Source organism: Symphodus melops (assembly GCF_947650265.1).
Source record: "Symphodus melops genome assembly, chromosome: 4".
In the NCBI taxonomy this organism is placed as follows: Eukaryota; Metazoa; Chordata; class Actinopteri; order Labriformes; family Labridae; genus Symphodus; species Symphodus melops.
The window spans coordinates 16,165,008-16,178,109 of NC_136694.1; the positions used below are offsets into that span (position 1 = coordinate 16,165,008).

Here is a 13,102-nt window from a genome sequence, read left to right on the forward strand (position 1 = left end):
TTTAATTAACCAGGTTATTTGCATTTGAAATAACAGAAGTCCTATGTGTCTTTCTTTGCCACTGACTTACCGAAGGGTTCAAACTAACTCAGGGAAGAGTGGATGTGTTTTATTTTTGGATTGATGTGACTCTCCTGTGTACAGACTGCTTTAAAGGTCATCTACTTGCTTTTGTTCCGTGGCTACAATCTTCCCAGTCTTCTTGTTAAGCCTCGGCTGCTTTGCAGAAATGCCATCAGGAAATGTACAGTGCACTGTCTTGCTGATATGGACAGCCTGTTTGATGAATACAAAAATGAATTCAAAGTACATTTTAAATCGCATACATTAGATTCATTCCTGCAACTATGTTAAGTTGACAAATGACAACTTGTTCAAATTCATCAGTACATATGCAGCAGTGCAGTTAGTATCCATGTGTCATGCACATCCTGTCTCTCAATGTGATAAAGCTTCAAGTTAAATATATAACATTTGCATTCTCATCCGTGATGATAATTCTGCCATGCTATGTCTCTGAGTCCAAACATTTACATGGCTCTAGCTTGTTTATGTTGTTTGTTTCGGATTAGAAATGAATGACTGATTTACAGCTCATCAATGTTCCTCCAGGGGTCAGAACTGAAGAGTGTAACAGATTCACATTCATTATTTTGAAGTAGCAAGGCTGACAGTACACAGGGTGAAGGTTAAACAAGGAAGTTATGATAATTTGGATCTGCTTACAAAAAAGATGAAGTGTTACTGAGGTGTTCGCTCTCATTTGCGTATTCATTATAATGGAAGATTAACTGAATCAGGCCACTAGAGAGGACTTGTGCAAATGATTTTTTTCTAAACCAGCTGTGGCATCTTGTTTGCACTGGTGAGGAACACATCATTCTACGCAGGGATCAGATTGTGTCCGACAGAGGAAGTGCAGATTTAACCTTTTTTGGTCTTACTCATTTTTCCAAGTAATCTTGATAATGTGTATGGTAATTTGCTTCATCACTCAACTGTAGCATCTTTTTTATCTTAAAGCAAACACATGCATGGGTTTTGTTACCTGGTCCTGTAGAGCCTCAGGGTCAGAGTGGAAAGTACTGTGGCCCTTACTGTTTGTGAGGTTAAAAAAGAACAAACTTACTTGTGGAAAAGTTGATTTTTTTTTATCATGCTACATAATCTGCAAATAAGGGGAATAATGAAACATAATAATTGTGCAAATAGACAATAAATAATCATCACACATCACACACAAGGTCAATGGGTAATTAGGGAAATGTAATATGTCTTCCACACTTGACACATAATTCTGTTCGTAATTCCACCCTTCAAGTGTCCCCCCCTTGTTGGTAAGGGCAATTTCAATATTTTATTATTCCTCAAAACCCCTGCTTCTTGTATTGATCCTGGATTATTTACTACAGTGACTTTAAAGTATCACATCTGAGAGCCTGAGCAGGAAATTCATTAAAAGTTCACTTCAAACACAGCTGCTTGTTTGACAAGTTCTTGTTGTACAGCGATCTCTCAGGTGGAATAAATTGTGTGGGGTTTTTTTTTCGTATGCTGTCAGCGTGAGATGATGGTTTAACACTCTCTGACCACTAGACTGGAAAGCCAATTTTGAAGAGAAATGTAATCATCTAGTTTATGCAAAATGCTGTTCACTGCGTGCCAAACACGTTGTTTTCTAATCTTTAAGAGTCATAAACACAGTGCTGACTTCACGCTCTACATGTAAACAACTTGTTAATTCAAAACTGTCAGTGCTCCAGTTTCTCCACCGTGTGGACACACAATAACGCACAGGTGCTGGTCTGCTGCATGTTTGTGATTTATTTCATCCTTTTGATTTTAAATAGAGGGAGACCACTCTTTTACTAATCAGCAGAAGAAGCCGTCGAGGTGTGATAGTTGGATTTCTAGTATGAACTTTAAAAGTCTGTTCTCCTTTCAGATGTAAATATATCAGCTACAAATCGTACCTATTTTATTGTTTACAAATTATAACTGAACCTTTTTATTTGAACCTCTTTCAAAATTGAACCTACTGTAATACATTTTTAATTATCTGGTTCTGATAGCAGACACTGTCATGGCCTCCACAACCCTATAATTAAAATCGATAATGCAGAACAATGAACATTTAAGTTTTGACTCCAAGCTTTATTTGCTGTAAAATCCCCTCGTCAAAAAGAAGAAATGATGGCCAACCTTGCAATAGGACATAGCTCTCAGCATCTTCACCTCAAAACTATCGAAGAAAAACAGAACATACCTAAAGGAAAACAAAAAGACTGAACCAAGGGGTCTCCAGACAATAAAACCAAGCAATCTGGACATGCCTGGGGTAAAGAACAAATATCTGGTCAGGGGAAAGAGATAACTACTTCAAGGAGCTCAAAAAGATCCTCTCAGTCTGCTGCCCAGAGAATATTTGTGCCAGAGAGCTCTTCAATGACTCCTTTAAATGCGTCTCTTACTCCTTCAGATGTGAAGCAAATACTGTAGAGGGTGGGGGGAAACCAAGAATAGAGAACAGGGCCCCACTTTACAGGCACTTAGAATAGACTTGCTTGAAGGGTCTATACCTGCAATAAAATGTGTATAAAATGATGACATTTGGCATGTGAGTTGGAAGTACACTTTTACCCATTTTGTTTTTAAAAACTCTTAAAACCTTTTATTCAGCTTTATCCACCAAGCTGTTTTACTCATCTGTGTAATCGGCCTGAAAATAGATAAAAATCTAATAAAAGAAGACCAAGAGTTGTTTAGACCTGGAGTGTTTTGGACTCTCTATTGTAAATTATATATTTGATGTCTTCTTACATGTAGATACCATTTGACACAATGCTTGAACGATCATAACATTAGCTGTAGACATGTAGACCTTTCCCACTGCCGTGTATAACTAGCAAACAGAAATGTTAGATTTCTGCCACTTCCTTTGTTTCTTCTTTTTTATTCACTGTAATTTTCTCACTGCTTTAAAGAGGGCAGGTCTCCATTGGAAAAGGGGGATTTCATGAACTACCTTGATCCAATAGAAAGTGATTAATTATCCCAACGTAGCTATGACCTGTTGTGTGTGATTGTTTGCAGGTTTAACTTTTAATAATATCCACTATGGATGTTTTTCTCTAAACGTAATGAAATGGGAATCTTGTGTTGAAAATTAAACATGTGGTTAGAGGTTTTAAGTTTAAGGCTATTGGTACTTTGATTAATTTGACACCGGTCAGCCTAAGCGAAAAGGTCCAATAAACAAAAAGACACTGTATTGATCTGGTGTTACTGTGTCTTTATATGATTACCATGTGATTTATTGTTCCCTTTAAAACAACATAACCTGAAGAAGACACCTACAATATCACAGAGCAATAATGGTTTTATTTGGAAGCAGGGGTTTTCAACATCCAGTCAGTGGTATGGTGTACATTACAGCACAAGGTTTCAAACATCCAGACACACTCATCAACAAACAGCATCACTAGACGAACAACTAAAGAGAAGGTAAACAGTGAGACAGCTCCTCACACTGTGCTCCTCACAGCCTCTTCTCCTATCGTAATGTCCCTTTTGAATATTAACGCAATGTTCAACAGTGTTACCCATTTCAGCATACATTCCTGGAGAGATAAAGTCCATGTTACATCACATGTAGGGAACAGGAGAGCGCACCAAGTGCTTTATAACCTCTGTAAGAAGAGGATCCATATCTGTCCCGCTGTTTTCATCAGGTCTGCAATTACGTTGATTTGACAAGAGTTACGGCTCAACCACAGCACAGGCATTTCACATGGAGAACAAAACGATGAAAGGAAATATTCTGAGATGATTCTACTGGACTTATCAGTAGATCCTGTGTACAGTAGTTTTCATACTTTTTATTTTTTAGAGTTCACCTGAACAGAGACGAGCCTTTCATGATTATTCTTCTGTATTCCACAGAAGATTTTTTTTTTTTACACAATGTTTCCCTTATGGTGATTTACTTTACAAGTTGCGGTAGGAAGTAAACCTTAAAAAAGCAACATCAGTTCATAATAAACATGACAACTAATAGACAACATATTACATTAAAAAAAAGGAAATATAAAAGTCCAATAAAAACTGATGTTGTGCACAAAAGGCACTGAAATATCTGCGCCACTTACACAAGTGTATAAATAAAAAAAAACTGTCTAGTTAATTAAATTCACCCTGTGCTTTCTCCATCTCTTATTAGACGAATGTTTATCATAACGTCATCTTCAAAGATTTCAACAGGTGCAAAGTTGTAACCAAAAACAGATGAATAAAACGATATGACTCAACGTAATGCTTGTAAAAGGAAGCTGCAGCTCATACTTGTAATGCCCATATGAGATGACAGCATCAACAGGCAATACCAGCATGAACCAGCAGAGGGTGTAAGCGCACTGTATGACGTTAAATGCTGTTTCTCCTGCTTTTCTGCTTTCAGGAACTGTCTGCTCTTTATAATCCTTCTTTCCCGTCTGGACATTTAAAGATATGTCAGCAACCAACAATATATTAACAACGAGCAAGTGTTTTCAGTTTAATGCCTGTATCTCTGCAGAATGTACTGAATAAGTGCAGAGTTGGAGTCTGGTTTACATGCTAAATAATTATGATTCGATTCGAAAGCAGTTGAGCAACTTCATCAAAGAGTTCATCATTCCCAATGCCTGTAAATGTTAAGGCCGATTTCTTAAGGAAAAGACATCCATAATTGAAATAATTTGTGCGTTTTATACCAAGGCAAGGCACCGCATACAGCCAATAACAGAGGATAAGTCGGACTTCACAGGGCAAAACATGCGGAAAAGAGCAGGCTCTTTGTGATGGGGATAACAAGGTCTCCATACAAGAGCTGTCAGAAAGATGCAGTTAAACACCTGAATGTTCTCAACTGAATCTATCAACATAATCAGGAAAAAGGCAGATAGGCAGTTAACAGATGTGAGAACAGGATGTCACAGCGTTCACACTCGTCTGGGTGAGAATCACATTTTAACTTGAGAGAGGAACTGTAAAATGTTACTCTTTGATGTATCTTTTTGCAAACATGAACTCTGCATGTTTATCAGTGGTCCATTTCTACAGTACATTTAACAAATGCAGTCTAAACACATCATACAACACAACTCATTTCAACTCTTTCCTACACAGCCCAAAGAACGTGTTTGCAGTTCAATGAAGATGGTAAAAAGGTAGGTGTATGATCTTAGCAAATTACTTCCACAGCTGTCCCTTTTTTGTACTTTACAAATTTAACACCTAAAAAAAGTACTAGCTAGATATTATATACAAGTTAACCACCGGGTTTCCTACATTAGTTTTTCTGCATCTTTTCATACAGGACAGAAAAAGACATGGAGACAGTTCTCTCACTGTCTACCGGCTTCTGACGGTTGAGGACTTTTTTTTGTGAAATTCCTATGAATGATGTCTAAGTTTTCAGAGACCATGCTGTTTTTCTTTCTTTTACGATAAATTTAGGTATAATATTCAGGGTACCGATTGGCCTTTCACATCACAAATTTAGAAATATAATGCTGTCAAATATCTGTACATTTGACACTTTAGTCCAAATTTCCATGATGCCAGTTTTACATATATTTTACCTTATGACCTCCAAACCCTGCATGCAGAAGGATATAGAGTTACTTAGTTGTTAATTTCATAAACATCCATTGTATCATCGTACAAACAGAAAGCACTGCCACTTTTAGTAAGGTTGTATGTACAGATGTAATGCCTGTCACCTACATGGCTACCAGACAGTATTCTTCCTGAATGTTTCCACCCGTCTTCAGATATTTGTTTCATACACATCAAGTGGCTGAAACAGTGCTGAGGAATGACTGAAACACTGCTGGACAATGTTCGCTGGGTGAAAACCAGTTTTTACACAAGTATTGCTTCCCTTGCTTTCACTGTTATCTGTGTAACTGAGGTAAAACTGAAGAAAACATATTTGTGTTTGTGGACACATTTTATGCAGTCAAATCAAGTTTCAAAGAGCTTTACACTATCACACCTCGACGGCTTCTTCTGCTGATTTATCCCTACTGTAAAGAGGAATTTAGTGAGGCAGAAACAGAGAGGAACATATCGCTATCTGTCTTTTTCACATCAGCACCCTTTTCATAAGCTTACCCCTCATGTGGAAAGTTTTACAACCTCTCCACCTTTCAGATTCCACCTTCGCTACATGGTACCAGACTTATCACCAGCATCACTGGACAAGTTCATGTTAGAACCAGCAGCTGTGCTGTTACCTGGAAACATCTTCTCAGTGGGAGTCACAGCAGGGCTGCCGACCCCAGAGGAGCTAGAGCTGCTGGTGCGATGCTGGGTTGGAGGAGGACGCAAAGGCCTCATGGTTGGAGGGCGAAGCTGAGTCCCGGCTAGCCGAGCAGAGAGAGCGGGTTTGAAAGTGGTCATCATCTCAGAGGTGGAGCTGCTACTGCGGCGCATGGCTGCGTCTGGGTCTCGGATCATGATGGTGTGCAGAGGACTGCCAGGCTCGGAGCTGACCGGGTTCTTCATGGGCTCCAAAGTGTCCAATACTACATCAGGAGCCTGTTTGACCGTGTTCTGCCGCTCCAGCTCACGCAGCTCATGCAGAGCTGTGGTCATGGTCTTCTCAATGTCCTGGAAGGTGAGAGATTAAAGAGTCAGAACACAATAATCATTGATTATTGAATAAAAAAGGAAACTAATCACTTAAAAATAACTCTGAACCAGACGTTACTCCCCCCGCCCAAACACATTTCCTGATCACAGATGTTATTGATGAGCATTCTCAGCTTTCGCCTGAATAATCTTCGATTTTCTTTTTGTTTTACATTTGTTTAATTGATTTTCTTTTATATGCATCAACATTTTAGTCCCCATTTTTTTTTCTTTAAATGCGTTATTACTATTGTATGTTAACGCATTAGTTATATTTCGTTCTGAAGTGCAAAAGTTATTTATGTTAAATTGCTTTAAGTTTGCATAACGGATATGGTTGGACAAAAGGCTGCTTTATCATTTGATTTTTCTTTATATAAAGTTTTATAATTCAGATAAACTGCTTCTTTTTTTCACACGGGGAGCATCTAAAATATGAACTTTCGTAAAGTTTTAGTAAATGCTAAACATGTTATGTTTGGATCGAACTGCAGCAGCCATTAGCTGATGAAAACAGTCTGTGCCCAACAACTGCTGCTCCTCAGCTTGTTATTCAGCTCTGGTCCCTCTGTGTCCTTGTGGTGCGTGTCTATCACTCAGCAGCAGTCCGACACTGACATTTTCTTCACTTCCCAGCTGCTGCTCTCAGACTGACAGCTACATCAGGGGGCCTGGCTTTATTCTGCCAAAACTTTCCAATCCATTTACATCCTATAATTCCCTGACACTTCATATTATGTCTGGCTCAGAGACCACATGATTGAAAAAAAAGATATAAATAGTGTATTGCATCATCCATGTATTATTTTTGGATTCTTTTCACCAGACAGTTTCGGCTCTTGCTAATTTTCTCACTTTTACCTCAGCCAGAGCTTCAGCCTCCAGTGATTTGTGGTCCCCGAGGCTACTGTGACGAGTGGCCCCTGGCAGCGGTTTAAGAGGATGGCCCTCAGGATATGCCTTCCTGTCAAGGTAGTTAATACTTCCTGCACTTCCAAAAGTGCCAAGGCGTCTCTTTTCTGGGCTTTCCATACGACCTTTACTGATGGACACCTTGAGGGGGCTGCTGGGACATGCCGCAGCCCGAGGCGGGGTGTCGGCCACTCGAGTCGGGCTGTGCGTGTCTGTGCCGCTCCGATGGCGTGGGATTGCAGCTCCATCGGACCGTAATCTCACCCTGTGGAGAGAGAAGAGATTGGGAAACAGGAATCGCACATAACAGAGCTTAAAAAAAGAAGAAGTAGTTGTTGTTTATATTATCTACCTCCCCATGACTGCTCCAAAGTTGTAGTCAGATGATGGTTCACATGGCGACGGAGCATCATTTTTGGATGAACCCTTATCATCCAGCAACGGTCCACTGCTTGCTTCACTGTCTGCCTTCTGACTGAGGTTATCTGAGAAAGCATCATCCCTGAAATAACAGAGAGACTAGCGTTGAGCAGAAAACATAACAAGAAACATCATGTATATCTACAGGAATTCAATTTAAATTTGCTTCCAGTTTAACTTTATTCGGAACAAGATCCAGCATCTCCCAGGACTGGCTCCTATCTGATTGGATCCAGCCTTTCCTTTGTAAATATTCAAATTATAAAAAACTTTATTTGTCCCCGGGGGGCAATTCAAGCACTATCAATATCAAAATCTCTGGAGTTATACTTCATGTTTTCTGTTCTATAATACATTCAAATTGGGAGTCTCTTTTCCTTCTTATAGGCATTTATTTTCTTTTTAAAGAGTGAGAGAGAGCGAGAGGTCAGATCACGGTCAGATGATGTCGGGCAAGTGAAGCCTCGTCATGATGGAATTGTTGTTTGTTATTGTTTGTGCTGGGACAAGGGTGCTGAGGGAGCTGCAGCACACCTGAAATCAGGCACAGTTCAAATCCATCATCTTATAAATACTTAAACTTACTAATAGTTCCCGCAAGAGTGATAGGCCTCCAACACACAGCAGGTCAGAGCTTTTATATCGTCGGGCACACGTGGAAGTGTTTTTAAGAGGTTTTCTACGTGATCAAAGGAATCAAAGACATTTGATCATCCTGTCAGACACAGCAGCAGAACTAGATGTTATCCTAAATTTGGGATTTTCAGGCGATTACTCTTTTAATAACTACAGCGAAAACTCTAAAAGGGAGAGAGACAACATGAAGACGAGCAGGAGTGAGCGAATGTGCCATTACGCACAGAGGTGGAGAGACATGAAACAGACACATGAATCATCTGTTCTAGTGTAACTCAGTTTACTAGAGAAGAGAGGGATCTACACTGCAGCTCTGTTAACAAGCGGATGATGTTCAAACGGCTTCAGCGCTCCAATTCCGTCTGTTAGTGCAGCACGCAGTGCGACGTCACCATGTAGAATGAGATGTTGACTGAAAGCAGTCAGCATGTCACTCAGGGAGAGAGCGAGGGAGACAAATGTTTTAATGCTCTCATTTATCCTCATTCTATCTGGGATGTGATGCCGTCCCACCCCCCTTCACTTTTATCTTGAGTTCTTTTATTTGAGCCTGTTTTTTTTAGTTTGGTCCATCCGTTTACCTCTCTTCCTTCTCTAAATGCTGATGTATTTGTAAACAGTTGTTTTTAAATACATTTATTACTATTTATTATTGTGAATGCTGCAGAGTGTCTGAGGCCCTCTGCCTTTTTGATGCACTCTGGGACTTATTTGTGTCCTCCTGCTGCGGCACAACAGCACTGTTTCTAGTGTACACTTCAGGATTTACAAACTGAACCACTGGTTTTATTTAACAAGCTGTTGTCACAAAGTCAACTTCACTGATTATCATTAATACATGAGATGCCCAAATGACTTGACACAAGACAAACTAGACCTACTGCCTCATGGTTAAATGCCTTAACCAACAATTCTATTTAAAGTATTTGACATTTTGTATTAATTTGTGTCATTACCCAATTTCCTAACTTATGACCAAAACGTGTTTTGACAGTTCACAGTTTAACCCTTAACTTTAACCGTGACTATTAAAGAATTCCTTTAGGCCTCCTCAGATATCGGGCTCTAGAAAAAGGGACAGACACAAGGTCAGAGTGACCTTGACTGGTACTCACAGGTCCTGCACTACGATGTACTGATGAGGGATTAGGCCGTCCACACCATTGTGGCGTCCCTCCCACCAGTCTTCAGATGCTCTGTGGTAGAGCAGTAGAGACGCTCCCTTCTTAAAGGAAAGCTCTCTGGGAGTGCGTCCAACGTAGTCAAACTTAGCGATGGCCTCGATCTGTTCCACCTCTGAAAACAGAAGGAGAGAAAAAAATGAGCAAAAACCTTAATTAACAACGAAAAAGACATCAAAATGGACATTATCTGTGAAGTCACACACATGCAGGATACAGTTGTTTCTTTCTGTGATGTTATCAACATAATTAATTAGTATTTCTTATCTTATTGGGGAAACTTCAGGCAACAATAATCTTGAGCTGTCTTAGGTGTATTTGACTTCATCAACCAGCAGGGGTCAGTCATAGTTTGCTGTATGGCAATCATCAATACGAGGAACAACTAAGCTTCCAGTGAAAGGAGATGAAAGGTCAGTTTTGTTCATAAATGCTTTCAATTATAGAGAAATGAAAGTAAGGAGGGCACCATCATCATGGCATGATTGCTTTAGACTTAATTTGACAACAACTTGCTTTTTGTTCTCATGAGAGCTAATCTGCTGCTAGAGGACACAAATTGAACCAAACTCCAGTGCAACACCAGAGCCAACTATTCCCTCAGTATACACCGTCTTTCTGGAGCAGAACATACAACAGTCGATCAGCCTTTGTTGTTCTTTCCAAGAAAGAGCCAGAAAGGAAAGAGAGGGTAAGCAGTCATTACAGTCCATGCATCAAGAGCATAGATGAGGCTCAAAGATAGTGTTTCCCCAGTCTGACCTCACAGAGACCGCGCCTCCTTACTGACAGCATGAAACACATTATTCTATCATGTTGTACTCGTGTTTTGGCTCTTGAACCCGACCCAGTTGTGCATCTAAAGCTCAAGGGAGAACTGGGGAAATACTGCACAAAGGAGAAAGTCCCAGGAGAATTGCTGACAAACAGTGAACAAAGGGTGAGCAGGGGAGGAGGAGGAAGAGAGAGAGAGAGAGAGAGAGACACACACACACACACACACACAAACACACACACATGTACAAGCACACACACAAACAGACAGATCAAAGAGGCAGTGCAGCATGCTAACACTGTTTACTCAACTTGCCTATAGCCACAAAAATCTCATAAGCCTTTGCAGTCATGAGCTGTTGCTGCACACACCTCGATCAGCTCACAGTCAAAACACATGCTATTCTCTTTGACCAAAATCTTAACCTCGACACTTAAACCTATGCTATCAACACACAACACAGAATAACCGGTACACAATCTAATTTTCTCTCTGTGGTATTTATGTAACTTCTCTTCAGTTAGTCCAAAACAGAGTGGCTAGGCTGTTATCACATGTTGCTCTACATCCCACTTCACTACACTGGCTAATTGTTGTACATATAATCCACTTCAAAATAACTTGCAAAGTTCAAATAGCTTGGCACCTGCATGTACAGTATATTCAATCTGTATATTCTATACAGATTTCTATTCCGCTATGTTTGTGTATGTGTGTGTGTGAGTGTGTATGTATGTATGTAATAAAACAATAATAACAAATCCCCTTAATCATCAAACAAATGAAAAATCCACTGATGTTATTTGCTGACCTTCATCACTAGTGTGCGGTTCAGTTCCATTGTCGACCTCGTCAATAGTTCCTGGTTCACTGTGGGGGCTGTCACTGTGGGAGCAAACAGTAGGGGGGAAGTCACGTATGGAAATGGAGCAATGGACAAAACGTGAATGTTAAGCAAGTTCAAACAGGTAAAAATCTTATTTAAAGAACAGAACTTTTCCCAATTAACTGTAAAACTTGTCGAAGCTCACAAACTAATCATCGCATCAGTCCCATCACTCACCAGTACTCTTCCCCTCCAGTCATGCACTTTTCGTACACCGGGCCATCCAGCTCACGTTGGCTCGGAAAGATGACCTCGTTGTGGATGATGATGGTCTTGATGACCTCGTTAACATGAGCCTGGCAGGTTACAGGGTCCTGTCCGTCTGGGATAGGCATCAGGGTCGGACCAAAGCAGATTGCCAAATTGTAAGAATCCATCATGTTCTCGTCACTGTACTGAGAGAGACTGAGAGAAGGGACACGGGATGCTTGTTACCTAAAATAAAACCTACTGTTTGTTCAATTCAATTATTATTATGTGGGAAATTATTTTGGGGTAATTTTGTGCTTGGGCCTCCCTTATTGTTTACATTTTTACATCAGATTATATACCTCACATTTTCTGACATTTTTGCTGTGAAAAAACAAAGAAACAAAAAAAACACGTAATGTTGTGGCAAAAATTAAACGAGAAGAGTGAAAAGACCAAAACCAATTCAGAGCTATTTAAAAAAGCCTCTCAGAGCGAGGTAGCAATTATCTCTGCACTGATCATCATTTTTGTCTCTGTTGAAGTACAAGTAGCCATATTGGGTCCATGTTAATACAAAAGCATCAATTAGTTATATTGTGGAAAAGTGATCAAATAATAGTTAAAAAAAAAAAAAGACATCTTGCTTACATAGCCTTGCCTCACTTGATTTCAGTTTTGACCGGCAGTATAACAGGCTTCATTGCACAGCTTAGTACGACAATTGCCTTAAAAGCACTCTGATCAGTCCTCCCTTTCAACAAATCGACTTAGTCTACGCATGCCAGAGCCTCCTCCTCAAGAGGAAGCAATAATCAGTGCCTAAACATTATCAGCAAGCTGAGGCTAAGCATTAAATCCACAGCTGGAACAGCTCCAGCAGTAAAGCGGGTCTAGAAAAACCTGAGTCTGAAATCAGACTCTTTTTTTCTGCAGGCAAACCCAGGAAAAGGAGCATTAATAATGTCCATAATAAGAGGACAGGTATACTACTTCAGCACAACATGAGTTTCTGGGGCCATAAATAACTTCTAAAACCCTACAGACAGACGTAGCAATAAATAGCAGGTCTTTTTGTTCACTTTTTCTTTTTTATCGTTTCATTTCACCTGACAGCAGCTATTTTGGGTTTGTTGAAAGTGGGTTGTTTTTTTCCCCAAAACGGACTAAAAGTTCATTTTAAGGTCTAATTTCAGCACTGACATCTGTGCAAAGCGTAAAGCCATCTCTGTGTGGTCCTCTAGAGAAACCAGAAAGTATGCCTTGAACGTTCCGTGAATCAGTTGAAACTCACTGATTGAGAAAAGCAAAAAGGTATCTCATGACGATGATGATGGTGCGAGGAAGAGTCACGACAATCTGCTGGATGTGATGCGCCCTCTCAGCTCCAGACTCCAGCTCTGAAACACAAAGGACCCAGATAGAAAG

The 13,102-nt window shown here is 40.0% G+C and overlaps 1 protein-coding gene across 2 annotated transcripts in view; it reads right to left on the reverse strand.

Moving 5' to 3' along the window:
- Window positions 1–3,361: 3,361 nt before the first annotated feature.
- srgap3 (SLIT-ROBO Rho GTPase activating protein 3) overlaps window positions 3,362–13,102 on the reverse strand; it is a 57,041-nt gene continuing 47,300 nt past the window's right edge. For both annotated transcript variants that reach the window (XM_079342564.1, XM_079342563.1), the window contains exons 16-22: window positions 12,969–13,074; window positions 11,663–11,890; window positions 11,411–11,484; window positions 9,759–9,939; window positions 7,940–8,089; window positions 7,537–7,852; window positions 3,362–6,654 (exon numbers count right to left, since the gene is read on the reverse strand). In XM_079342564.1, coding sequence (XP_079198690.1) covers window positions 6,208–6,654; window positions 7,537–7,852; window positions 7,940–8,089; window positions 9,759–9,939; window positions 11,411–11,484; window positions 11,663–11,890; window positions 12,969–13,074 — 1,502 coding nt within the window. In that variant the 3' untranslated portion in view covers window positions 3,362–6,207. The remainder of the gene's footprint in view (window positions 6,655–7,536; window positions 7,853–7,939; window positions 8,090–9,758; window positions 9,940–11,410; window positions 11,485–11,662; window positions 11,891–12,968; window positions 13,075–13,102) is intronic.